Here is a 25,445-nt window from a genome sequence, read left to right as displayed (position 1 = left end):
GACTTCTCTTGACTGGGACACTAGAGGCTTCTGTTGATGCAGCTTAGAATAGCATTAGCTTTTTTTGCTGCTGCATCACACTGTTTACTCATGTTCAGCTTGTGGTCCATCAAGACCCTAGATCCTTTTCACAGGTACTGCTAGTAAGCCAGGTGTCCCCCATCCTATATTTGGGCATCTGGTTCTTCCTGCCCAAGTGCAGAACCTGACATTTGTCCCTATTGAAATTCGTTCTGTTAGCTTGCACCCAGTTCTCCAATCTGTTAAAGTAATTTTGAATTCTGATTTTGTTTGCTGCAGCATTAGCTACCCCTCCCTTCTTTTTAAGCTCCCCCCCCCCTTGTTGTTGCCATTTCTGTGTAATTCTATCCTTTGGAAGGTGTATGCAAATATGAGGCACAGTGGCGTTTTGTGCCTGCTTGGCAAGGCCAGGCCCCCATTTGCATGGCCCCTGGCTGGGCTGAGTGGAGCTCCACTTCTTCCACAATGGTAAGATTGTCGTTTGCTTTCTGCCCAGGTATTTTAGGGTTGGTGTTCGGGAGAGCTTTCTGCTGGGAATCTGGGTCAGCTAAAAGTGAGTCCAAACGTGTGGCTTGTGGTGACTTATTTTTTAAAATGGCAAACTGATAGAGAAATGTGGTAAACAGAAGATTTTGAAAAATGAGAAAATGAAATCGACACTCCTAGGTGTTTGTTACCAAAGCCTAATAAAAATTGTGGTAACCATCTTTACGCTTCTTGTTTCAGAGAAGCTGTCTTCTTTGGGAATAAAATGTACAATGCAGTTGGGGGTCCTCCTCTGCCCCTCAGTTGTCAGGGGACTGGAACTGGGACTGATTTCATGTCACATCTGTTAAACACTGAGGTCTGGCAGCTGCCACTATAATGGGTGGCGAGTGTGTGGAAGAAGGACGTGCACATTGCAAGGTCTGCCCAGGCTGGGCAGAAATTAAGGCACCTCTTATCATGTGAACTCTTTGTAGAGATGCATTACAGACTGTGGGATTCATATGACTGGGTCAGGCCAATCCACAGTTGCTTCTGTATTGCTTTTTGATGTAGGATTGTTATCCTTTGTTCACTCACATTTTACAGAGCATCCGCACAACGTTGTCATCACGTCATTGCATTCCAGTGTTGTCCTGGGCTTTTTGAGACTTGGTTATTTGGGTTGTCTGTGTGCTTAAAAATGCAGCTCTGACATAAGTGTGTACTGGAACTATTTTGGGAGGGGGGTGTTAAATTCCTGGTTTCTTTCCAATATTTTTTCTTTTTTCCCATTAAAGCAAAACTGGTTTCCTGGTTTCTTTCCAATATTTTCTCTTTTTTCCCATTAAAGCAAAACTGTACGATTTTAGTAGGTGGCATAGAAGGGACAATTAAACACTTGAGTTGCTTAAACTCAAGGCATGCAAAATACTGTAGTCTCTATTGGGCCACCTTCACCCTGCACCAAAAAAAGCACCCTCAATATTCTGTAGCTTTTTAATGTGAGTCCTTATATGCAGCAATCACTACTTAGTTTTTGCATAACTCTATTTTGTTTCCAAACAGTTTGGCTCCATACTACCCAAGGGGATTCTTGATTAACAAATATAAGAGGAAGATTTTAATTTTGTTTTCTCTCTATAATTTCCTTTCCTTCTTTTTGCAGAACATATTTGGGAAGAATAAGACTCCGTGAGCAACCTTTTATTGACTTGTGGCTTATACTCAACTGCAAGCAGAAAAGTGGGCTTAGAATCATAGAGCCATAAAATCGTAGAATGGCAGAGTTGGAGGCATAGGTGTAGCCAGGAATTGTGTTGGGGGCAGAACTGAGCTATCTGCCACATGATTGGTCACTTAGTGACGTATTTTTATTTATTTACTTGATGGCAGGGGGGAGCTCTTACCATCAGAAACTTTTCCCTCACATTTAGTCAGAATCTCCTTTCATGTAATTTGAATCCATTTGTTTGGGTCCCACTCTGGAGCAGCAAAAAGCCCAAGCTTAGTCTATTCAGTATGGCAGTCCTTCAGATATTTGAATAAGGTTATTATATCACTTCTCTTATCCATGCTAAGGAAACCCAGCTCCCTCAACCATTTCCCACAAGGCTTGGTTTCCAGACCCTTGATCATCTTAGTTACCCTCCTCTGCACACCTTACAGCTTGTCAATATCCTTCTTAAACTGTAGTGTTCAGAACTGGGCACAATATTCCAGGTGTGGTCTGACCAAGGAAGAATAGAGTGGGACTATGGTTTTCCTTGCTTTGGACATTATACTTCTATTGTTGCAGCCCAGAATTGCATTAGCATTTTTTGCTGCTGCAATCACACTGATGACTCATGTTAAACCTGTGGTCCACAAAAACCCCTAGATTCTTTTCACATGTACTATAGGCAATCCAGGTGTCCCCCATCTTACATTTGTGCATCTGGTTCTTCCTGCCTAAGTGACATTTGTCCCTATTGAAATTCATTTTATTAGTTTTGACTCAGGTAAGATCCTCTTGAACCTGGTTCTATCTTAGCTAGGTATTAGCTACCCCTCCTAGTTTAGTGTCATCTTCAAATCTGATGAGCATCCCCTTAATTCCTTCACTCAAGTCATATCCAAAGATACTGAGCAACACTGGGCCTCTGGCACCCCATTTGTCCTTTTTTCCTCTTCATCCTTTATTCTACTATCACCAAGTTGGGCACTGTTTTCCTTTAGGAAAAAGACAGAGGCAGGTACTGGCTGAGCAGTTCTGCCTTCTCTCTGTCATCCAACAGCATTTCTCTGTCTTCTCCATGCAGAGGGGCTGCCACTTGCTTGCTCTTCCTCTTGCTTCAAACATAGTCGAAGAAACCTTTTTATTATCTGGAACCTCCTTGCAAGCTTGAGCTTGTTCTGAGTTTTAGCCCACCTGACCTTCACCCTGCAAGTGTTGGCTACCTTGACAGATTAGAGAACTGGGCCAAAACAAACAAGATGAATTTTAACAGGGAGAAATGTAAAGTATTGCACTTGGGCAAAAAAAATGAGAGGCACAAATACAAGATGGGTGACACCTGGCTTGAGAGCAGTACATGTGAAAAGGATCTAGGAGTCTTGGTTGACCACAAACTTGACATGAGCCAACAGTGTGACGCGGCAGCTAAAAAAGCCAATGCAATTCTGGGCTGCATCAATAGGAGTATAGCATCTAGATCAAGGGAAGTAATAGTGCCACTGTATTCTGCTCTGGTCAGACCTCACCTGGAGTACTGTGTCCCGTTCTGGGCACCACAGTTCAAGAAGGACACTGACAAACTGGAACGTGTCCAGAGGAGGGCAACCAAAATGGTCAAAGGCCTGGAAACGATGCCTTATGAGGAACGGCTAAGGGAGCTGGGCATGTTTAGCCTGGAGAAGAGGAGGTTAAGGGGTGATATGATAGCCATGTTCAAATATATAAAAGGATGTCACATAGAGGAGGGAGAAAGGTTGTTTTCTGCTGCTCCAGAGAAGCAGACACGAAGCAATGGTTCCAAACTACAAGAAAGAAGATTCCACCTAAACATTAGGAAGAACTTCCTGACAGTAAGAGCTGTTTGACAGTGGAATTTGCTGCCAAGGAGTGTGGTGGAGTCTCCTTCTTTGGAGGTCTTTAAGCAGAGGCTTGACAACCATATGTCAGGAGTGCTCTGATGGTGTTTCCTGCTTGGCAGGGGGTTGGACTCGATGGCCCTTGTGGTCTCTTCCAACTCTATGATTCTATGATTCTATCCATTATATTCTTCCTTCATGATTTGCCCCTTCTTCCATTCCTTACACATGCCTCTTTTAAATCTCAGCTCATCTGCAAGCTCCTTATGCAGTCACACTGTTGTTTTTTAGATGTCTCCCACTTTTCTTTCTTGTAAGAAATGTTTGCAATTGTGCCTTCAGTATCTTACCTTTAAGAAACTCCATCCATCACCGACTCCCTTCTCTTTGAGTTTTCAGATCATGGGATTTCACCCAGTAATTCCTTAATCATTTTGAAATCAGCTTTCTTAAAGTGCAGTGTATGTGTGTCCAGCTACACTCAGCTTTTCCTTTCCTCTGTCCAGTGGTACCTCCGGTTACATACGCTTCAGGTTACATACGCTTCAGGTTACAGACTCCGCTAACCCAGAAATAGTGCTTCAGGTTAAGAACTTTGCTTCAGGATGTGAACAGAAATCATGCTCCGGCGGCGCGGCAGCAGCAGGAGGCCCCATTAGCTAAGGTGGTGCTTCAGGTGAAGAACAGTTTCAGGTTAAGTACAGACCTCCGGAACGAATTAAGTACTTAACCTGAGGTACCACTGTATAATGAATCCCAAGAGAACCTTTCTCCCAAGGTTCCCACTACTTCCACCTCATTGATCAGTTCTTAGCTGTTAATAAGGTCCAAAATAGTTGACCCCCTTGCTGCTTTTTCCACCTTCTGGGAAATGAAATAGTGACTGGAGGCTTCACTCTTCAGTGTGTGGAATAAGGGTTAAGGTATAATTGTGATAAAGAGATTGGTATTCTTGTCCTCTTTTCCCCCTTCTTCTTTTCTTTTTCTTTTCTCTCTTTTTTCTTCTCTTCTTTTGTTTCTTTGCTATCTTTCTCTCTTAGATCAGCCTGGCTTTTGTTGTATTTTATCTTAAAAACTTTAAATAGAAATTGATTCTTAAGAAAAACACATTGCCCATCCCCAGAGGATTATACAAGGCACAGAGGTTCTTCCATAGACAGTTTGCTGGGAAAAGGAGGAGGGTCCTGAGGGAAGACTAGGTCTAATGCACTGCTACAGAGCGTCTCTAGCAGATACTTGTTCAGTCCTTTTGGGACGCAACTACCCAGGGCCAAGTGGAAGAGGAACAGGGAGACTGCCATCTTAGCTCATGAAGCTTCTGAATGTCTAATTTTGTTCCTGCCCTTCTTAAAAGGTCCAGAGTCCCACCTGTGCCTCCCAAGCGACCAGGTAAGCAGTGGAGTACATTACACAGGGATGCCTGTGTTGCGTTCATCACAAAGAAGTGGGGTGTGTGTGTCCCCTTTTAACTCTCAGCCCCTTAACAAGCTTCAGCTCCCAGAAATCTTTGGGGAAGCCATGGCTGTGTAAAGGGGTATCATAATGCTTTAAACATTTGGTGCAAATGTGACCTTAGAATATAAGGAAGCCTCCAAAACTCCTTTATTGCGGTGTCCTTAAGTCCCTGGGCACAAAGGCCATCAGCCCCTTTGAGCTGAGCTGCCCAGTTATGCTTTCAGTGGTGTTTTCCAAAGCCTTGAGAGACTGAATCTGTTTATTAATATGAAAGTTTTAAATGGTATCTTATGATGCTTGTTGATTTTGTTGCTGATGTCTGTTTTTTTGGGAAACACTTTGCGGGAAGTTTTGATAAAAACATGGCTGAGCCAAAGCCCTTTGTGTGTTTCAGAGAAACAGCTGCAGGGGGTAAGTATTCTGCACAACCAGCCAGCTCCCAGCCCTATCCCTGCCATCTTGACCCCAGAGCCCTCTTGACGTCTGCTCCCTAATGCCAACGTCACCCCTAGATAGTTTCTCTACTTGCTTCCCCCTTTTCCTGGGGGGGGGGGGCGGTTGTGTGTGTGTACTTGCCACCCAGTCATAGCAATGGCAAAGCCCTGTGTTTTTCTACCGCTTTCTACGGATAGCTCTCAATTCTGCCTTGGGAGAGATTGAGAAAAATCTATGGAAACCAGCCCAATGGTTGTATTTCCACTCCCCCTGAATCCTGGGAACTATTGTTTGTTAACGATGCCAGGATTGTAGCTCTATTAGTGTTAAACTACAGTTCCCAAGATTCTCTGAGGGAAAGAAGGCACTTTCAATGCATGCTGCGCACTCTCAGGTGGATGTCCTCTGGACCTGGCTATTTGCTGGCTTCGATTTTGTTCTTAAGGCCCAGAGCGGTTTCTTTTGTGGCTGCTCCCTAGCCTTCCATGACTGCAACACAGCCTGGACATATTCGAGAATGTGAGGGCCTCACCCAGCTTCCTCCTTCTGTTCTTGTAGGTTCCCAGTGATACTCAAGAGGAGGAGGAAGACGATCTGTATACATATGAAATCCCCCCAAGTAAAGGGCAGAGCAAGGAAATGGTTCCAGCGCTTGCAGAGAACATATATCTTGGTAAGTTGGGAAGGGTGGGTAAGACTCTGGAAACAGGACTCTCCAGAGTATGGGGGGGGGGAATGTGATTTAGTTTACATTGATAGGCAAGCCTGCCTATTTTGAACTTTCTGAAATAATATGTGAACCAAAGCACAGCCCTCCTTTGAAGGCGGCACTCTTCTGAATTTTGCAATGCAGTTCTCCAGCCAAGTAATGTGCATAAAAAATGCATATACTGGGGCAAAGTGTCCACAAAATTGCATATACTGGTGGAAATAGCATACAAAAGGGCATATAAGGGGAAATGGCTTTGCAAAAAATGTGTTTATCAGGCAGAATTGCAAACAAAGATGGGGTGGACTAGATGATCCTCGGGTCTACAATTCTATATTAGGAGCAATTAAAAATGAAACATTGCTGGATTTTTATGAGGCCTTTTTTAAAAATTGCAAACTGATGTGGGAATGTGGAGAAATAAACTTAAGAGTGGAAAAATGAGGAAACAGAATTAATTGAGAGATTCCCCCATCCATACTCTGGAGCCATCATCACAACCAGCAAAGTTCCCTGTGCCATTTTGATTAACAAACTGGTTAATTGCAGGTTAAATGACAGCACTGCCAGGTAGGCTTATTCCAAGTTGGAAAACTGTACGCAGAGAGTGCTCATCAGTGAATCCCCATTGAACATGGTCTTAACAGTGTGTCCGTAGGTGACTGTGGAGGCCAATTCTGGATCCACACATCCATTCACAGTGGGGACATAGGTTTTCAGGCGGGAGTTGATCATGGTGAGGGTTTGCCAAGCATGCCTTCCTCTTCACACACCTCTTCCCCTTTCTTCCTGAGTTTGAGCATCTTCAAAGTCCATGACACCTTTGGTAAAGGTTGTTCTCCAACTGGAGCGCTTGCAGGCCAGTGTTTCCCAGTTGTCAGTGTTTATACTATTTTTTTTAAGATTTGCCTTGAGAAAGTCTTTAAACCTCTTTTGTTGACCTTCAGCATTACACTTTCCATTTTTAAGTTCAGAATAGAGTAGTTGCTTTGGAAGATGATAATCAGGCATCCGCGCAACGTGACCAGTCCAACGAAGTTGATGTTGAAGAATCACTGCTTTGACACTGGTGGTCTTTGCTTTCTCCAGTACACTGGCATTAGGATTCTTAACAAATGTGCAAATGACGCACAACTGCTTTGCAGATGGTTGGGGACATGGAGGGGAAGGGCTGAAGGAACTGGATATGGACAGCCTAGAGAAGAGAGAGCTAAGAGGGCACAATGATGTTACAAGTATCTGCCTGTCACACAGAAGAGAGCAAGGACTTCTTCTCTTCTGCCACCCAGAGGGCAGAACTAGATGGGTTTGAGCTGCAGGTGGATTTTGGCTGAACATTAGAAGAACTTTCTTGACAATAAGGATAGGGGACAGTTCAGTTCAGTTCATATCTATAAAGAAGCCTACCTAATTTGAACTTTCCTAAACACTAGGCAGACAGAAACACAGCCATTCGAAATTGCAGTTGTCCAGCCAAGTAACATGTACACAAATACATACACTGGGATTAAGTTTCCATAAAAATGCATATATTTGTGAAAATGATGCAGAAAAATGTATTATATTAGGGGAAATTGCATTGCAAAATGTGCATATTAGGCAAGGGTACATAAAAACATGTGTTTATGAGGAGAAATTTGTACTAAATAGCTAATGAATTTTCATGAGGATCCAAAATAGCAATAATTGCAAACTGATGTGGAAATGTAGAGAACTGAATAGAAGAGTAGAAAACTGAGAAACTGAAAGAAACTGAAATTGGCAGATTTGCCCATCGCTACTTGATAAGAAGATCTGTTTGTCAATGGGATCAGTTACCTAAATGGGTCGAGGTCTCCCTCATTGGAGGTCTTTAAGCAGAAGCTGCACAGGTGTCTGCTGGAGAAGCTCTGTCTCTGGAATACCTGCCTTGAGCAAGGTGACTGCATCACCTGCAAGCCCCCCCCCCCCCCGGGATTCTAGTGGGAAGAGGGTGGGTGGGTGGAGTGAGCCATGTTGACCAGGAAGAGGAAGGGGAGAAGTGAAAGGTGCTTGTGGGGGCGCAAGAGTTATAGCTGGGACTTGTGACCTCCAGTTTCCTCTCAGGTTGTCTCTCTGTCCTTAGATCGCCCGGCCTTGAGGCGCTTCTCCGAGCCACACAACCTCCTCCAGCCCAAGTCCCTTCCGGTGAGTGATGTGTTGCTTGCACAGGCAGGACAGCTGTGCTCTCCAGACAGCCGAGTATCATCTCTCTGGCTAACTTGCAGGGCATTAAAACTGCAGGGAGAAATTGTAGGTTCAGCATTTTTAATCATTTTCCTACTTTTTATAAGTTTTAAGTTAAGAAATGAAATCTTTTGGATTTGGGATGTGTCCTTTTTTTGAAAAGCAAAATTTCTTTTGCACAAGGGCTCAAGACACACAAGGACCTTCTCCAGATTGGTGTTTTTCTGCAGCACCATTGGCCCCCAAAAATAGTGTATTAGTGGTGGATTTATACTGAACCGTCCACACTCCCTTCTGTTTTCTTAGTTGTTCTGTGTTGCTTCCCTGGTAGTACTGCATGGGTGTCCCTCCAGATGGCAATAGAGCCCTATAAATATCAGGATAATACCCCACCGTAAATGCATGGCATGTAAATGCACACAGGGCATGTACTGAGGGGATGCAAAACTGTATGTCTGTCCACTCCAAAACTTTCACAAGCACAAGCAGTGTTGAAAGCGGGATCTTGTCTAGCCCTACCAATCCCACCAGGAGCAGAAATCATCATGAATACAGAATAAAAAGAATGTCTGGAGTGGTCCCCGTTTCAGGGTGAAGCGCAATTCAGTTCTCTTTCATGCCTTGCAGTTCCTGTCCAAGCCTGGAACAGATGCTGACGACTCCAGTGACGGGACATTCAACTTCCTGGCCATAGAAAGAGGTCAGAGGAAGGGGCTGGGCTGAGAAGGGGAGCAGGTGGAAGGGGGGATGATGCCTTCCTGGGGACTGAGGATGTCTGAAGAACCTGCGGGATCAGGCCCATGGCCCATCTAGGCAGAGGGCCTTCTCGGTAGTGGCGCCCACCCTGTGGAACGCCCTCCCATCAGATGTCAAAGAAATAAACAACTATCTGACGTTTAGAAGACATCTGAAGGCAGTTCTGCTTAGGGAAGTTTTTAATGACTGATGTTTTAATGTATTTTTAATCTTTTGTTGGAAGCTGCCCAGAGTGGTTGGGGAAACCCAGCCAGATTAATAAATTATTATTATTATTATTATTATTATTATTATTATTATTATTATGCCATTCCGTTCTCACAATGGTCAGCCAGATGCCCCAAAGGGAAAGCAGCAAGCAGGATCCGAGCACAAGAACACTCTCCTCCCAGGCAGCTGGTATTCAGAAGCATTGCTGTGGAGGCAGGCCAGAGCCACCAGGACTCGTAGTCCATGAATCCACCCAGTCCTCTTTGAAAGCCACCCAAGTTGGCGGCCACCACTGTGTCCTGTGGCAGGCAGTTCCATAGTTTACCTGTGCGTTGTTCATTTTTCTGTCCTGAATCTTCCAACGTTCAGCTTCATTGGATGTTCCTGAGCTCTAGCACCGTGAGAGAGGGATATAAACTCTCTCCACTTTCTTCATGACATGCATAATTTTGTGTACTCCTTTCATGTCACCTCTTGCTCACCTTTTCTCTGAACTTAAAAGTCCAAATTCTGCAACCTGCCCTCAAAGAGAAGTCACTTCATCCCTTGAACATTTTCATTGCCGTTTTCTGAACCTTTTGAACTCTAAATCTCCTTTTTGAGAAGAGGCGACCAGAACTGCGCACTGGACTCCAAGTGTGCTCTGGGGTTGTATAATGACATCAAGCAATTTTATTTTCAATTCCTTTTCTCATGGTCCTTGGCATGGAAATTGCCTTTTTCACAGCTGCTGCACACTGGGTCAACTTCTTCGCTGAGCTATCCAGTACAGCCCTAAGGTCTAGTGATTATTATGGGGTGATTGTCATGTTTGGAAGCTGGCAAGGCAAAGAGTCTCGCTGTATTTTCACCTGACCCTGGAAAAGTCAGGCTGGGCCAGTGGGGGTTGGGGAAAGCTGTGGCACCTTGAGAGACAGACAGGCTCAGAACGTAAAGCACGAAGCAGGTCTGTGCCACTTTCCAGATTAAATATCTGAGTCCAAGGCTCTTCAACAAAGAGGAGGGAGCGCTTAATTTGTTTTATAGTTGTGCATGGACAATGGCAGCATTGTTAGCATCCGTCTGTCTCGAGAGACAATGGAGTGTGCCGGGGGCGGGGGGTGAAATCAAACTGCTTCATTAGCGGCACCAAAATGGCCTGGCTGATGTGGTCCAAAGTAAAGCAGAGCAAGACGTTTGGCACCATCTTAGCTGCAGGAGTTGCTGGAAGGAGGCGTACAAGACGCCATGCAACCCTTTTAGGGACTCCTTCCAGATTTGTGTAGGGTTTAGTCTTTAGCCTTTACTTCTCCAAAAATATCCCACAAGGCAGTGGAGGTTCAGGATCAGAGATTTTCTTCTCCTAGTTGGGTTTCCTTCCCAGGCGGATGAGCCCCACCTGCCCCTCACTTCCCTCTCCAGCACAGGCAGAAACTGCCTTCTTGACTGGTGGACTCCCTGTTGTTCTCATCTGCTCAATCTGCTGGAGCCTCTCTTTGCATGCAGGGGATAGGCAGTCCCTAACTAGCCAAGGGTTTCAGACCCATCAGCTCCCCTCACCTGGTTTAGCCAGCCAGTGGAAGCCATTCCCTGGGGTGTGGCTGCTGTCGCCTGCTGACAGCTTTTAAAAGCCACAGGTGAGATCTGAGTACACGGTAAGGGACCAAAGGCTCACAAACCACCCCAGAAGGAGCATGACGTGCCCCCACCAGAGGCACTGCCCCCGCAAGCACCCCATACACCCCATACATTTAAAACACTTAACATCCCCAAAGAATCCTGGGAACTGTAGTTTGTTAAAGGTGCTGGGAATTGTAGTGCTGGAGGGGTAGGCCACAGTTCCCAGGATTTTTGAGGGGTGAAGTGCTTCAAATGTATGGTGTATATGCAGCCTAAGTCTCCATTGAATTCAATTGGGCTTACTTCTGAGTTAAGCTTCATGGTTAAGCTCGTGCTGTCAGCTTCCTCCAGGGCATTCTCTGGTTAAATGTCACAATGAAGTCACAAGGTAGCCTAGTTTGATTCAGTCTCAACCCAGAATCTGTAATATGGCTTTGACAGCATGGCTCTACTTTACAGGGTTGTTGAACAGAAGCGAACAGTTTACTCCAAAGTGCTATGAAATAAATATTCTTCTCAACCTGAGAGGCGGTGGTCCTCAAATCCTACATGTTGGTTTGCAATTACTGGGTGGTGTGTGGAAAGCACTTTGCTCATGCTCAGAAGTAATGCAGATCCTTTCTTTGCAGCTCTACAAAAAGGGATGATGAAGCAGTCTGTGCCGCCGCCTCTTCCTCTCTCAGCCCGACGGGGGTCTCTGCCAGTCCTGGGTCCCTCTGGTCCCCAAGCGAAAGCTCTCACCAGCAGAGGTAGGTGGAATTGCTAGCCAGCTGTGGCCTCACTGGAATCTGTGACTGAAGGTTGCTTGAGTAAATTCTTACTTCAGTTGACTGGAGACAGGCAGCTAAGGGTCTTTCAGAGTATTAAGTAAAATTCATTCCCAAGTTATACCTGAAGATCCTCTGCCTGCTTGTCTCCTTGTCTCCTAGATTAGACTACCAACCTTCACCCACCTGGTGCTCTCCAGATATTTTAGACTACAACTCCCGTCAGCCTGTCAGTGGTCTTTGGGATGGGAAGGGAAGAAGGCAGGGAGACCTACAGCATACCTTCCAGGTGCCCCAATTTAACTGGGACAACCATGCTTTCCTTCAAGGCGCCCTGGGCTCAACCTTCGTCTCGGAATGCCCTGATTTTGCACCGACTGCGGTGGGGCTGGCGGAAGCGGCTCCTGCAACAGCAGTGGCATTGTGAAGGAGCACTTCCCGGCCTTTGGGAAGAAGGCGTGAGACTCTGGCAGGCTCCTGGAGCCCGCCTGCCTCTTCTCCTAAGTCGCCAAGCGCTTGCCTGGCTTTGGGAAGAGTCAGAGCACGGTGCCTTCTTCCCTAGGCAGTGCTGGCAGCGCTTTGGGAAAGAGGTGCGAGGCCCGTGTCCCAGTTTTTATCAGCAGAATGTTGGATCATTTGCAACAGTAGGTGGAGCCAGAGCCCATGGCAGGCTGAGCCCACTCCTTGTAGCTTGGTCCTCTCATGGGCCTGGGAGACTCTCCACCCCAGGGCTGCCTCTGTGAGTCTAAGAATGGCGCCAGTTGGGTTCACTTTGCATAGGGGCTGCTTGAGGTCCGGTGGGAAAAGTAGGCTAAGGAATGAGATGTTAGTGTGTTGATGCGCACATCCCACTTGCTGAGTAGTGTGGGAACATATGTATTTCACACCACCCCAATTTCTGAGTGTCAAGAGACTCCAGGGGCGCCAGCACTTGCCCAGGGTTCGGCTTCCTTGGAATGAAGGTCACTGGAGACTGAGGTGTCTTTAGGATATATGGCTTCATTTACACATATCTACAACCTGAGACTAAGGAGGAGGGGACTGGGATAGCTCAGTTGGTAGAGCATGAGACTCCTAATCTCAGGGTCATGGGTTCAAGCCCCACGTTGGGGCAAAAGATTCCTGCAGGGGCTGGACTAGATGACCCCCAGGGGTCCCGTCCATCTCTATGATTTTAACCTTATAAAATTCTAAGCTGACAGACGGTGCCACCTCCTGGCAGGCAGGTGGAAGCTGACTGAGGTGGGGGGGGCAGAGCCCAGTGGAGGAGCCTCTGCCAAAGTGACAGCCAAATAGCCCCCCCCCCAGGGCTAAATGGGGTAACATGCTAAGAATGCCTCTGGTGTGGGGAGGGGGAGAGCCGTGGCCCCAGGTGATAGGCGGGGGGAGAGGGATCCCAGGTGTGAGGCAAGTTGCCAGAAAGTGTGTTGGGTTTTTGGCAATTCCAGTGGGAAAACAGGGCACTGCCCCCCCCCACTCAGCCCCAACTGCCTGCCTTCTGACATACAAGGAGGGAGAAGATGGGGACCAAACTAGCATTCCTTGTCTCTGCCTGTCATTGGCTCTGGCGCCACCAGCTGTGGGGCTCCCTGCTTTCTGCCCTACCAATATCAGGGGTACAACACTGAACAATTCCCATTACTGGTCTGGTTGTTAGTGGTGCCTTTGCAGAGTTAGATCTTAATATATATGCAGATATTTTGGTTTGAACTGTGCTTTTTTAAAAAATGAATGAATGAATGGACATGTTTGAAATGTTATTACATGTTTGAAATGTACTGCGGCTGGTATTACTGAACTGCTTAATGGTTATTTTTATGTAATGCTGTTCTTGCTGTTCAATACCTTGCATATTGTAAGCTGTCTTGGTCACAATTTCCTTTGTGGAAGGGCAGCAAATAAAATTGGAGTCCAATTCAGCCAACCTGGTGCCCTCCAGATGTTTTGGAATGCAGGGGCTCATGCTCATTGCTGTTTTTCTAGAAAAAGAGGTGCCAGAGCTCACCATGAACTTTTCCCTTGTTCTCTTAGAATGGCAATGGCGCCCACCTGAGAGGGGCTGGAACTGAGCTCTGCTGAGCTCCTGCTGCCTTTGGGAGGGGGTGAAGAGAATGGGGGCTGGGGGCTTGGGGAAAGAGGCAGAAGAGGAATTGCTGTTGGCTGCTAATTCTTGTCTTCCTTTGCACCACTTTGCAGATCCTTTACCAGCCCTGAAAGATGATGAGGTAACTAAGAACCCACCTGCCATTTAGAACATATGCTGCTTCAGATTACTGTCCCTGGTTAGCACATTTGCAGCAAGGGTAACTTGCAAGTTTCCCTGTGGGCAGCCGGAGACACGACCAAGACCATAGGAAGGACAAGATGGGCCCTCCCTCACCATTCCATGGGCAGAAGCTGACCTGTCTGGCTGCTGAATCTCCAGCACTGAAGAGAAAATAGTTCTCCCAAGGAACCTGAAGGAAGCAGCCTAGATTTAGGGGACCAAGGCAGGCCATGTTGCATACATAGCTCTGTCTTCCAATGGCGGGAGGAGCTGAGGAGGAACTGCCAGGGGGCTGTTGCCACTTCCTTCTCCAGCATCTGCTGCCTGAGGCTGTGGTCTCATTTGGCCTAATGATAAGGCCGGCCCTGGCTGGAGAAGAAGAAATCAGAGGGAAGCAAGTGATCAGCATGTGAGTGATGTTCTCTCTCTCTCTCTCTCTCTCTCTCTCTCCCCACCCCCAGGAGGAGACCCAAGAGGAATCGATCTACGTGGAATGTGAGCCCAGAACAGGTGAAGCCCCTTTCCCCACCAGAAGCCACCACTGTGATGCTTCTAGGAAAGGATTGTAGCTCAGTTCCGGATAGCAGACTTAGCAAGCAGAAGGTCCCGGGTTCATCAACGCCTGCCATCTCTGACTTATGATGGGAAAGACCTTTTGTCCAGGACCTTTGGGGCCTTCTTAAGGGCTGTTCCCAGACTCATCTTGTCCCCCCCCCCCCCCGCCACTGATGGCCTCCTGACAGCAAAACAATCCTCTGTGTTTTAAACCATATTAAGGTAAAAAGGTAAAGGACCCCTGGACAGTTAGGTCCAGTCAAAGGTGACTATGGGGTGTGGTGCTCATCTTGCTTTCAGGCCGAGGGAGCCGGAATTGTCCACAGATAGCTTTCCAGGTCATGTGGCCAGGAGGACCAAACCGCTTCTGGCACAACAGGACACCGTGATGGAAACCAGAGCACACGGAAACTCTGTTTGCCATATTATCTTCCTTTCATTATGTCCTTTAAGCAGCTGCCATTTTAACATTGTCTTTGATCTTCATTGTGATTTTGCTTATTTGTTGCATATTGGACTTTATTGTTGACCCACTAGGGCTTTTTTATTTTGTTAAGGGTGATCATCATCTGAGTGATCCAAACATGTGACAAACGATGGGTGGTCTGCTGTATCTGGAATACGGCAGCTTCACATTGTCCCCAGGGGTGCTAGGTGCCTGTATACAGCAGACGCCAGCTGGGAGCAAAGCCGCCCAAAGAGGGGTGCTGAGCTCCAGCCTGCCACCTTCCTGGTGGCCTGATCCTCTTTTCCCCCTTCCAGCCTCCGTGCCCCGCAAAGTGCTTCCTTGTCCAACCCCAGTGCCTCCTGTCCAGCCTCTGAAGCAAGCCAGGTGAGTGTGTCCTCCTTCCAGAAGAGAAAATCCCAGTATCTGTACATGGGGGTAGCCCACATGGTGCCCTCCAGATATTCAAAGAGTCATAGAATCATAGAGTTGGAAGGGACCCCAAGGGTCATCCAGCCCAGCCCCCTGCAATGCAGGAGTCTCAGCTAAAGCGTCCATGACAGACGGTCATCCAACCTCTGCTCCAGCCCTCATCAGCCACTGCACCATGGCCATTAGTCAGGAAGGATGAGAGTGAAAACATCCATGAACACTGAGATAGGATATTAGTCTCTCTGTCCCTTACTATCTCTTCAGAGGGGCAGCGGTTTTCCAGGGTCCTTGGCAGGTATCCCTCACTTTAGCCCTGCATTCTGGGACTCACTGCACTGAAGAGTCTGAGAGCTGAATGAAGTGGTCTTTCTTTGAGCCAGGGGTCAATTGCTTCAGTACTTGCACCGCACCCCCATTCTCAGTGGTGATGCTCAGCATAAGGGAGGGGCCCCCTGCACTGCCTCCCTGACCACTCCTAGCCCTGCCCTGAACAAGTGCTCAGCAATCCGCATAGTGGGCTGGCCTGTTCTAGACTGGAGGAACCAGTACCTAGGCTGGCTGTGCTCCTGGATCCAGCCTTGTTGCTTGAGACCCAGGTCTTGTGCCAAGGAGCTGCAGCTGGTTCAGCAGCTATGGTCATCCCTAGTCCAAGGTGGTCTGAGAACAGTGTTGCATGCTCTAGAAATTTCCTGTTCCGATTCAGAAGCTGCACAATGTAGCTGCGCTAACTACCCAATGGGTCACTGTTTCTTATTGAGAGGGTGAGAGGCAGAGGGGTCAGTGCAGTGCAAGGACAGCAGTGTAGCCAATCCAGAACTGCCCCCAGCACATTTGCAGGGCATGGACTCCCCAACCCTTCTCCCCTCTCCCCCCGCCCCCCCGTGACAGCGACTCACCTGCCCAGAAGCTCTTGCCTCGCCCTGTGAGCTGCTCCTGCTCAGATTTCTGAAGGCTTCTCTTTACTGTTGCTGCTATTTAAACTGTTAATGGTTTTAACCAGTGTTTTTTTCTGGGAGGACGCAGGGGGATGCATACCGCTAAACATTTTGTGAATCTAAGTTTGGCCTCATTGAGGGGCAGTATTTCAATATGAGTAGGAAAATGAGAATACCCCTAAACATTTTTTTTAGGGGGGGAAAAGCACTGGTTTTAACTACATATTATGATTTGGAATGACATTGTATTTCACTTTGAGGTCACAATGGGATCAAAAACAGCATGTAAGTGCATGAAATAAAGACATAGTTGTTGTTGTTAAGAAGCAGTGCTGTCTTGAACAGAGATTAACTGCTCTCTGAAATTCACCAAGGACCTGGGCACGTTCACAGTTCTTTCCCTTTTCATAATCAAATGCTCAGTCTGAGACCTGGGTTTGCAAATCTAGGGATCAAGGGGTTCTAGATCCTAAAAGTCACAGGGCTAATGTCACACCACAATCCTATTCTCCCCCCCCTCTCTCTCTGATGTTAGGCCAGCAACCACTCCATCAGGACCCCAGAAGGTAGGTGCGGGGGCTGGCAAGGGAGCACTAGAGAGCTTGAGATGAGGGTGATGGCCAGGGGAGGTCTCTGGAACTTTGCATTCATGGGCTTAACTGTTGTTTTGTTTTGCTATGCTAAGGCAGGCCACCACAAACTCAGGATGCAGCAAACCAAACTGCTTAACCTACCCTACAGGGCTGTTGTACTGAGAAAATGGAGGGAGGGAAGAGAGGAACTTGTTCATGAGAAGAAAGGGCAGGATAACTAAAGGGACCTATGGGACCACTTTGTCTCAGATTTTCCTGCTTGGCAATTGCACTCCTCAGAGGAGGCATCACTAAGCGAACCGAGTGTCCTAGAGTTGCACTTAATAAGCACTTGAGGGCTGGCTTTTAGTGTTGCAGCTCCAGCCCTCTGGAGTAAACCATGAACTGAAATTAGACAGGTGCCTAGCGCCTTGATAACATTTTTGTTTAAGGAGGCTTGCCCTGAAGTGCGTGACCCAGACATTTTAGGGAATGAAACCTGTGAATTTTTATAAATGCATTTATTGCTTTTAGTTTAGTGAGTTTGTAATTTTTTTGTATGGTGGTTTATAAATCAGGCCTGTGAGGAGGAAGAGGATGTCCGGGAGCAGGGGTGCATGGAGTTAGCCCTATGCAGTTGCTGGGCAACAGGTAGAGATACCTAGGTTATGGGAACAGGAAGTGAAAACTCTGTGCGCTCGTTTTCTTTCCAGGCCTTTGCGGGAAACCTGTGCAAAGGTAAGTGCCACACCCTGAAGCCTCTGCATCAGCCTTTGCCAACCTGGCCCCTCCAGATGTTGGATTACAGCTCCCACCAGCATAGCCTCCAACATGTGGAGTCCCCAAACTCGGGTGCACGAGATCATGGAGCCCAAAGGATGTGCTTTTTTCAGGACTGTGCTTTTTTCAGGACCGTGCTGCACAAGATTGTAGCCCTGAAAAGAAGTGTGTTTCTGGGGCAAGATCTCGGTGCAAAATTGTGTGAGATCATGGTGACCTGGGGGATGGGATGTCCTGGTTTTTCTGGGACACTTGCGGGGTGAATGCACCAGCCCCAGCCATGTGATGCTGAGGATTGGGGGCTTATTCTAGTGGCTATCTTTGGGATCCCCTCCTAGTCTGTGGTTTCATATCTGTAAGATAAAATTCTGTAAAAACAGAGATTGCTAAAATGATCAAAGAAGTCTCTTTTTGAGTTAATGACTTTAGCCAAGTGTGTTGAGTATCTCTTTGCACGGCTGCCATGGAATTTTGAAGGGATCTGGCCCCGCCTTGAATTTTTTTTTGCAGGGGGGCTTGGTGCCCCTGCTCAGCTGTACATGAAGATTGGACCAGGGATCATCTTCATGCAGAGCAGATTCCCGATCCCCAAGCGACAGCTGTGCCCTGATCTTGATTGCTCATGCGATGTGTGTGTCATTCATGCACTGATGTGGCACAGGGAATATTTGCCTATGTAATACATACCTCAGAAACCCTGAAATGTTCTATCTATTTCAGGTGTGTGTCTGAAGAGTGGATCTGTGACAGAGGTGAGCAAGGAGATCTTGCCTGAGGATTCTTTGGCTGCCCTGTCCTCTTGCTTATAGAGCAGCAGTTAAAGTTTAACCTCCCTAATCCCATGGGGCTAAGCATAACAACTGGGGGGGGGGGGCACTGCTGTAGCTAACACAGGATTGTTACCAACAGCAAAGAGTCCTGCAGTATCTTAAGGATAATGCATTTACTATGACATAAGGGTTTGTGTTCTAGAAGAGTGATGCCGCCTCTTTTGCCTCCCATGCCTCATTATCAGGGCACATATGAATTTATTTAGTATTGCCGTGGGTGTGGGGTTTTGAGTTTACTTTATTGCTGCAATGTGCCCAAGAGTGGTATTATGGGTGGGCAAATCTGTCCATTCATTCCACCGTGGGTTTTTTCAGTTTGTGATTATTATTTTTAAGTCCACATTAAAAATTGTCGTCATTTTAGTGCCCTTTCCTCCTAATACACACATTTAAAAGCAGTTCCCCCCAATATAAACTTTGTATGTTGTTTTCAAAAACTTATGCATTAATATGCACAATTGACCCTGCGGATGCATTTTTGTACACATTGTTTGATTGAGAAATGCACTGCAAAATTTTGAGAAGTGCAAATTTAGATAGTTTCTGATTAAAATGCAAGCAAAACCACATTTCTCCCCACCCTCCCACTGAACCCCTCTGTGGTACGTGTGTGTGTGTGTGTGTGTGTGTGTGTGTGTGATCTCAACCAGTGCTCATAAAACTTTACTGTTTGTTGAGTTTTGCTTTGCTCCTTTTTTTTGCAGTTGGACTTTAAAAACACACGGGAGGGAGCCTTTCACCTTTGCTTGACATGCCATTTGTTTAATTTGCCCTTGTTCTCTGCTCCTCTGACTAGAACAAAGAGCACTTTTAACATATGGTTTCCAGGTGTTCTCCCATCCAGGTACCTGACAGGGCACGTTTTCTGTAGCTGCAGCAGTAATCTTGCCACCTCCCCAGAGAAATCTGAAATGGTACCTGTGGGCAGAGGTCTTCAGTGATGGTGGAAAGACATGGGTCCGAATGGAACTGCCACTTTCGTCTGTGCCCCTACCATTCCCTGTGACTGTGCTTGCCTTATCATCTGTTACATTCCCTTAGGATTTTTGCATGCAAAACAAGGCCTGGTATGCAGGGAGCTGTGACCGACATACGGCTGAGGCTGCCCTCCTCCGGTTTAATAAGGTAAAGGTGAAGTTGCTTTCCTGAAGTTGCCCTGCAGCACCATCATAATGCAGCTGCTGTTCAAGGAAGAGGCTCTTCCAATCCCTTTGCCTTCTGGAGCCACGAAGTCTCCATGGTGCTCACCAGCTGAATTAGCTGCAGCTAAGTAACTCGGAGGTCCAGCAGCTGCGGCTGAATGGGATTTCTGAGTGTCATGAGACCAGAAGAGAGAGAGACCCTGCAGGGAGCCAGTTTGGGAGGCAGGTTTGGGGGCTCCATTTTAAAGGCGTCAGTGTAGCACGATGGACAGATCATCTGATACTGGGCACAATCAACCAATACATTTTCTTGCTTAACCCCACTGGCTGGCAGGAGCTGGGCAAAGATAGGACATCCCTTGGGCACGCACCGCCTCTGGGCATTCTGCTCCCTGGAGCAGCTGCCTCAGCCTACCTCATGGGTGGACTGGCCTTGGGTCAGAGCACACCTGAAGTAGTGTGTCCAGTTCTGGGCACCATGTTTCAAGAAGGGCCCCTTTTGGGGGGCACAGCACAAGCCTTGTATCCCAAAGGCCCCAGGGTCACCCCCCACTGGCATCTTCAGGGAGAGCTGGAATCCTGTGGAGACACTGCCAGTCAGTGTTGGCAGTACAAGGTTGGCTGCATCAGCGCTCTGCATGAGGAAGCTTCCTATGCTCCAGAGGACATTGACCAGCTGGAGCGTCCGGGGGGGGGGGGGGGCAGCCAGGATGGTGAGAGTTGGGAAACCAGGCCTATAAGGAATGATAGAAAGAGCTGGATATGTTTAGCCTGGAGAAAAATGAGAAGGAAGAAGAGGAGACATTGCAGCATAGTCCTCAGAATGGCAGTGCTCTCTCCTTCTGAGGGGGTAAATAAAGATATTGAGGCAAAGGGCCTGTTAAGAATTTTACTAGTTGCAGCAAGAATCTCCATAGCCCAAACCTGACAGATTTTACAAGGTATAGGACTAATGTTTCAAGACTGTATGGAGAATGGCACTTGTGGAGATAATTATTTATTTATTATATTTATATAACACCTTTCCTTCCAAGAAGCTGAAGTTGTTGTATACGCTTCTCCTCCTCCCCATTTCTTCTTCACAGCAACACTGTGAGGTAGGTTAGGCTAAACGGTGGCGACTGACTCCAAGGTCACCCAGTGAGCTTCATGGCTGAGTGGGAATTTGAACCCTGATCTCCCAGGTCCTAGTCTGACACTGTGACCATTGCACCACACTGTCTCTCACACTGGTTTTACCTTTTGTTAAAACTAAGGTCATGTGTGTCTTGTCTCCTTTGGTTGATGGAGACCATGATGATTTGGTATACAAGATTTGGTTGAAGGAATGATAAGATTGTATAGTAAAACAGGATTGAAGATTGTACAATAGAATATGAATAATAGCTACTGGATTTTAAAGAGAGGAGGAGGAAATGGGGGTTTAAATTTTCTCTTTGTGTTGAATTTATTGTATACATGCAATGCAAAATCAACAAAAAAAATGGGGGGGGGGAGGTTATCCCAAGGGCTAAAAAGGAGGAGATGGACAGGCTTCTCTTCTGCTGCTCCACAAGGGAGAACTAGAGTCAAGGGAAGTAACAGAAAGCAGGTGTCGGCTGCACATGATGAGACACTTGCCCTATTAAGCAGTGAAACTGACACTTAAATTATGGGCTGGGGGAAGAAAGCCTATTCCGATTCCAAGATCCAGATTTTCACCTGCATTTGACGTCTCCTTCCTTAACTTGAATGTCTCCACCCTCTTTTTTCACAAAAGGACAGTGCCTACCTGGTGAGGCAGAGTTCACGACATGGCTGGAACCAGCCATTCACTTTGGCTGTGCTCTTCAAGAAGCACGTCTACAACATCCCCATCCGCTACTTAGAGAGCAGTCATCAATACACGCTTGGCAAGGATGGCAGGAGCCATGAAGAGGCGAGTGCTCTCTTTCTATGTTGGGAGGGCCGTGGCGCAGCCGTAGAGCAGGCAGAAGGTCGCAAGTTCCATCTCTAGCATCTGCAGGAAAGGCTGAGAGAACCTCTCTCTGCAATACTGGAGCTCCGCTGGCAATCAGCTTAGTCAATGCTCAGCAGGTCCACGGAGTCCTGTCACCTGTATTTCTCATGTTTTTCATTTCAGGGGGATTACTGGTATGTGGAAGAATGTTCCAACTGTGCTTACTCTCCTTTTATGACAAAGAGATGCTGGTTGCAGGCCACTTTAATCTTGCTTCAGCTGTTGCTCCTTCTTCTCTTGCCCCTCCTGCCTCCCTGCCTCAGTGTGGGCTCCCACGGACAGGTATCCCCAAACTCGGCCCTCCAGATGCTTGGGGACTATAACTCCCACCATCCCTAGCTAACAGGACCAGTGCTCAGGGATGCTGGAGGGCCGAGTTTGGGGATGCCTGTCCTAGGAGAAGGAGTCAAATTAGTTAAATGTACACTGAAATGTGAACTGAGCTGTTTTTCTCTCCCATCCCCAGCCGGAGGGCACCTGATGTAGGCCCACCTTGCAGAAGCCAAGGAGGTCCAGGTCTCCTCAGTGTCTGGATAAGCACCTGGTAACCCCCTGCCCACCCCCCCAAGTTCCATGATGGAAAAAACAAATGCACCCGTCTCCCTCTCAGCTCCCACCCACACTATGCATGTTAAAGCACTGCTGTACCACCTTAAGAGCCACGGCTTTCCCCAAAGAATTCTGGGAGCTGTAGTGGTTGAGGACCCCCTAATAATTCCCAGCACCCTTGGCAAACTACTGTTCCCAGGATTCTTTGAGGGAAAGCCATGACTCTTAAAGTGGCCTAGGTGTGTGTTCAGTATATAGGGTGAATGTGACCTCAGTCAGCAGAGCTCTGCCACCTCATGACTTGAGGGAAACTGGACTAAAAAAGCTAGTCCCTTGAGGTACAGAAAGAAGCTGACCTGCTCCCTGTTCTGCTCTTTTCCCTGCCAGCTCTTTGACAGCGTTTCCAGCATCATCCAAAGCTACAGCGAGCGCCCCTTGGTGCTGGTTGATGGCAGCACTTCTGCCAAGGAACAGACTTGCTTGCTGTTTCCAGTGAAGCCATGACTTTGGGGCCTGGGGAGTAGGACCAGCTACGGGGGAAGATGGGACGTACTCCCTGACCTCAGGCATGAACGGCTTCATTTGCCTAGCTGGACCGACACAAGGCCAAAGGATCAGCGTGGCACCCTGGCATTCTGCAAAAGGTTCTTGTGAATCATTCTTCAATATTCCTTAATAGCCTTCTTCTGGCAAACAGCAGTGCATCTGCAAATATATTCCACTGGTACTGAAACGGCAAAGCAAGGGAACTTGTGGGCTGGTGGGATGGAAGGGAGAGTTTAGCAGGGATTCCCACCTAAGGCACCAGTCCTGCGGTTGGTTTGTTTTATTTGTTACAAAATTGAAATGTTGCACCCAGTTAATAACACTGTTGCACAGCACTCCAATCTCTGAGCAATGTGAGATTCCAGGGGTTCCGGGTGCTCCTCCAGGGCTTGGTTCCCTCGGAATGAGGGGCAGCGGAGACTGTGGCATCTTTAGGATATGTGGCCTATGTACACATATGTGCCTACGATGAGCCTACGATGGAGGGGCTCACAGCATTAACACCCCAAGAGGGTCTTGCTTCTCCCAAAGGCACAGCCTCGGATTCAAGCAAAAACCAGGCATGGCCCTGTCTCTCAGCTGCCCAGCCTGCAGCCTCCTGCTTCCAGCTCCCCTCTCACACACCTCAACTCTGGCCCTTTGTCTTTCTTCTTCTTCTTTGGCGATCGATCCCTTGTAGCCGAGTAAGATTGTCTTCCATAAACACAGTTTTAACAATGAGGCCCTAAGTGACTGTGGAGGCCAATTCTGGATCCACACGTCCTTCCACAGTGGGGACATTAGTTTCCGGGGGGAGTTGATCACGGTGTGGATTTGTTAAGCGTGCCTTCCTCTTAGCACATTTCTCCCTTGCGTCCTGAGTTCGAGTGTCTTCAAAGCCCATGACACCTTTGGTAAAGGCTGTTCTCCAACTGCAGCGCTCGCAGGCCAGTGTTTCCCAGTTGTCAGTGTTTATACTACATTTTTTAGATTTGCCTTGAGACAGTCTTTAAACCTCTTTTGTTGACCACCAGCATTACACTTTCCATTTTTAAGTTCGGAATAGAGTAGTTGTTTTGAAAGAAAATCATCAGGCATCCGCACAACATGACCAGTCCAACGAAGCTGATGTTGAAGTATCATTGCTTCAACACTGGTGATCTTTGCTTCTTCCAGTCCACTGGCATTAGTTCACCTGTCTTCCCAAGTGATGTGTTAAATTTTTCGGAGACACCGTTGATGGAATCTTTCGAGGAGCTGGAGATGGCGTTTATCAGTGGCCCATGTTTCACAAGCGTACAGTAATGTTGGTAGTACAATAGCTTTGTAAACAAGCATTTTGGTTTCCCTGTGAATGTCCTGGTCCTCAAACACTCTGCACTTCAATCAGGAGTAAGCCACACTGGCAGAGCTCAGGCAATGCTGGATTTCGGCATTTTGTCTTTCTAATTAATAGACAATTGAGGAATGGGGACCCACTTCCTTTGTTACACTGACGACCCATACTTAGGGGGCCACTACCAAGAAATTTGTCAGGCCGTTCCAACAAATTAGTCGTTGTTGAATCCAGGAATTGGAAGGGACTCAGGCATATTCAGACCCACCAGCCCCAGCCCGAAACACAAAACACTACATTCTTAACTCAAAGGTGGGTAGCTTTCAGGCTTGTTGGATCTACTTTGTCTTTTCCTAAATTTGCAAGAACTGCCAATATCAGCTGACACAAAAATCCACTCCTGGCAGGCTTTCGCCTTCATTTTAGTAGCCTAATTTATCTGGGGGGAAATGTAAGTTTCCTTTTGCAATTGTTAAAATATTGGGAGTCATAAAGCCTTTCTGATCTACTACAAATCACCTTGAAATCTGCCAGTAGACCCCTGTCTCCTTTCTGCTCACCCCAATTCTAGAAAATCTTGGTATCCGTATATAGTATTGATATACAGTTTTGTTTTAATGTATGTTAAAATCTTTTACATCGCAAAGCACAGGCTTTTATTTTGAAAACATTATTCCAATTTCCCTAGCTGCTCATCCTCAGAAGAAAAATGAATTACGGTAACAGAGTAACTCAACTCATCTGTTTCTGTATTTTCTAATAACTACAAGGATTTTATTCTGCATGAAATTGATGCAAGGCCCAGCATGACTTGCAAATTACAGCCCATCCAGTAGAAAAGCATTTTCCCCTCCTATTCAGCACAAAGAAGCATCGGGAGAATAGCTTCCAGGAACATGTAGAGAATGCCCACGAGAACCAGCCAAATCAGTACAAAACTATATAGCTGTACTGATTGCCTCATAATATATTGCCTTCTAGTTTGTAGTGATTTTTCTAAAGTGATAATGCTTATTCTCATCTTGGTTCACTTTGTCAGTAGGGTGGGTTTGTTCCGTTTGTTGTTTTCTGTATGACCTGTCATGTGAACTCAATAAAACATTATAAAGAGGAAGGTGGCCAGGTGCCCTCCTTCACAGAGGATGGTCCTCTAATTTAAGCCTTCCTGTATTTGAAGGCCTGCCCAGTCCAAGTCCAGTTTAAAGAAAAGGAACACTAAGAAGGGTGAGCGCTGGAGCTCTGTGGTGGAGCAACTGTCTTGCATGCAGAAGGACAATGCAATTATCAAAGGTGCAGGAGTCCTGGTCTCTTCTGCATCTGGCCAGACTACATGCCTGTTCTGTGACATTTTGATGGGTCCTAATAAAGGTTTGGCCTGTTGTGCA

General features: G+C 47.0%; 1 protein-coding gene across 2 annotated transcripts; it reads left to right on the top strand.

Annotated features, from left to right (window-relative positions):
* Window positions 1-17: 17 nt before the first annotated feature.
* Window positions 18-25,445, top strand: LOC309347638 (SH2 domain-containing protein 6-like). 2 transcript variants are annotated; one of them, XM_081872340.1, is made up of 17 exons: window positions 18-489; window positions 1,655-1,680; window positions 4,913-4,947; window positions 5,408-5,424; window positions 6,007-6,121; window positions 8,262-8,323; window positions 8,990-9,062; window positions 11,557-11,676; window positions 13,891-13,919; window positions 14,422-14,470; window positions 15,278-15,347; window positions 16,863-16,893; window positions 17,613-17,637; window positions 18,400-18,431; window positions 19,551-19,634; window positions 21,411-21,569; window positions 22,587-25,445. In XM_081872340.1, the coding sequence occupies exons 1-17, from the start codon at window positions 445-447 to the stop codon at window positions 22,701-22,703; spliced, it is 1,089 nt and encodes a 362-aa protein (XP_081728466.1). In that variant the 5' UTR covers window positions 18-444; the 3' UTR covers window positions 22,704-25,445. The 2 variants fall into 2 exon arrangements, with proteins under 2 accessions (XP_081728466.1, XP_081728465.1); XM_081872339.1 differs by lacking the exons at window positions 17,613-17,637; window positions 18,400-18,431; window positions 22,587-25,445 and having other exon boundaries at window positions 19,551-19,640; window positions 21,411-21,836.

The sequence above is a fragment of the Podarcis erhardii genome (assembly GCF_964252035.2).
Source record: "Podarcis erhardii genome assembly, chromosome: 7".
NCBI classification, from domain to species: domain Eukaryota; kingdom Metazoa; phylum Chordata; class Lepidosauria; order Squamata; family Lacertidae; genus Podarcis; species Podarcis erhardii.
This window is presented reverse-complemented; position numbering and strand designations above follow the sequence as displayed.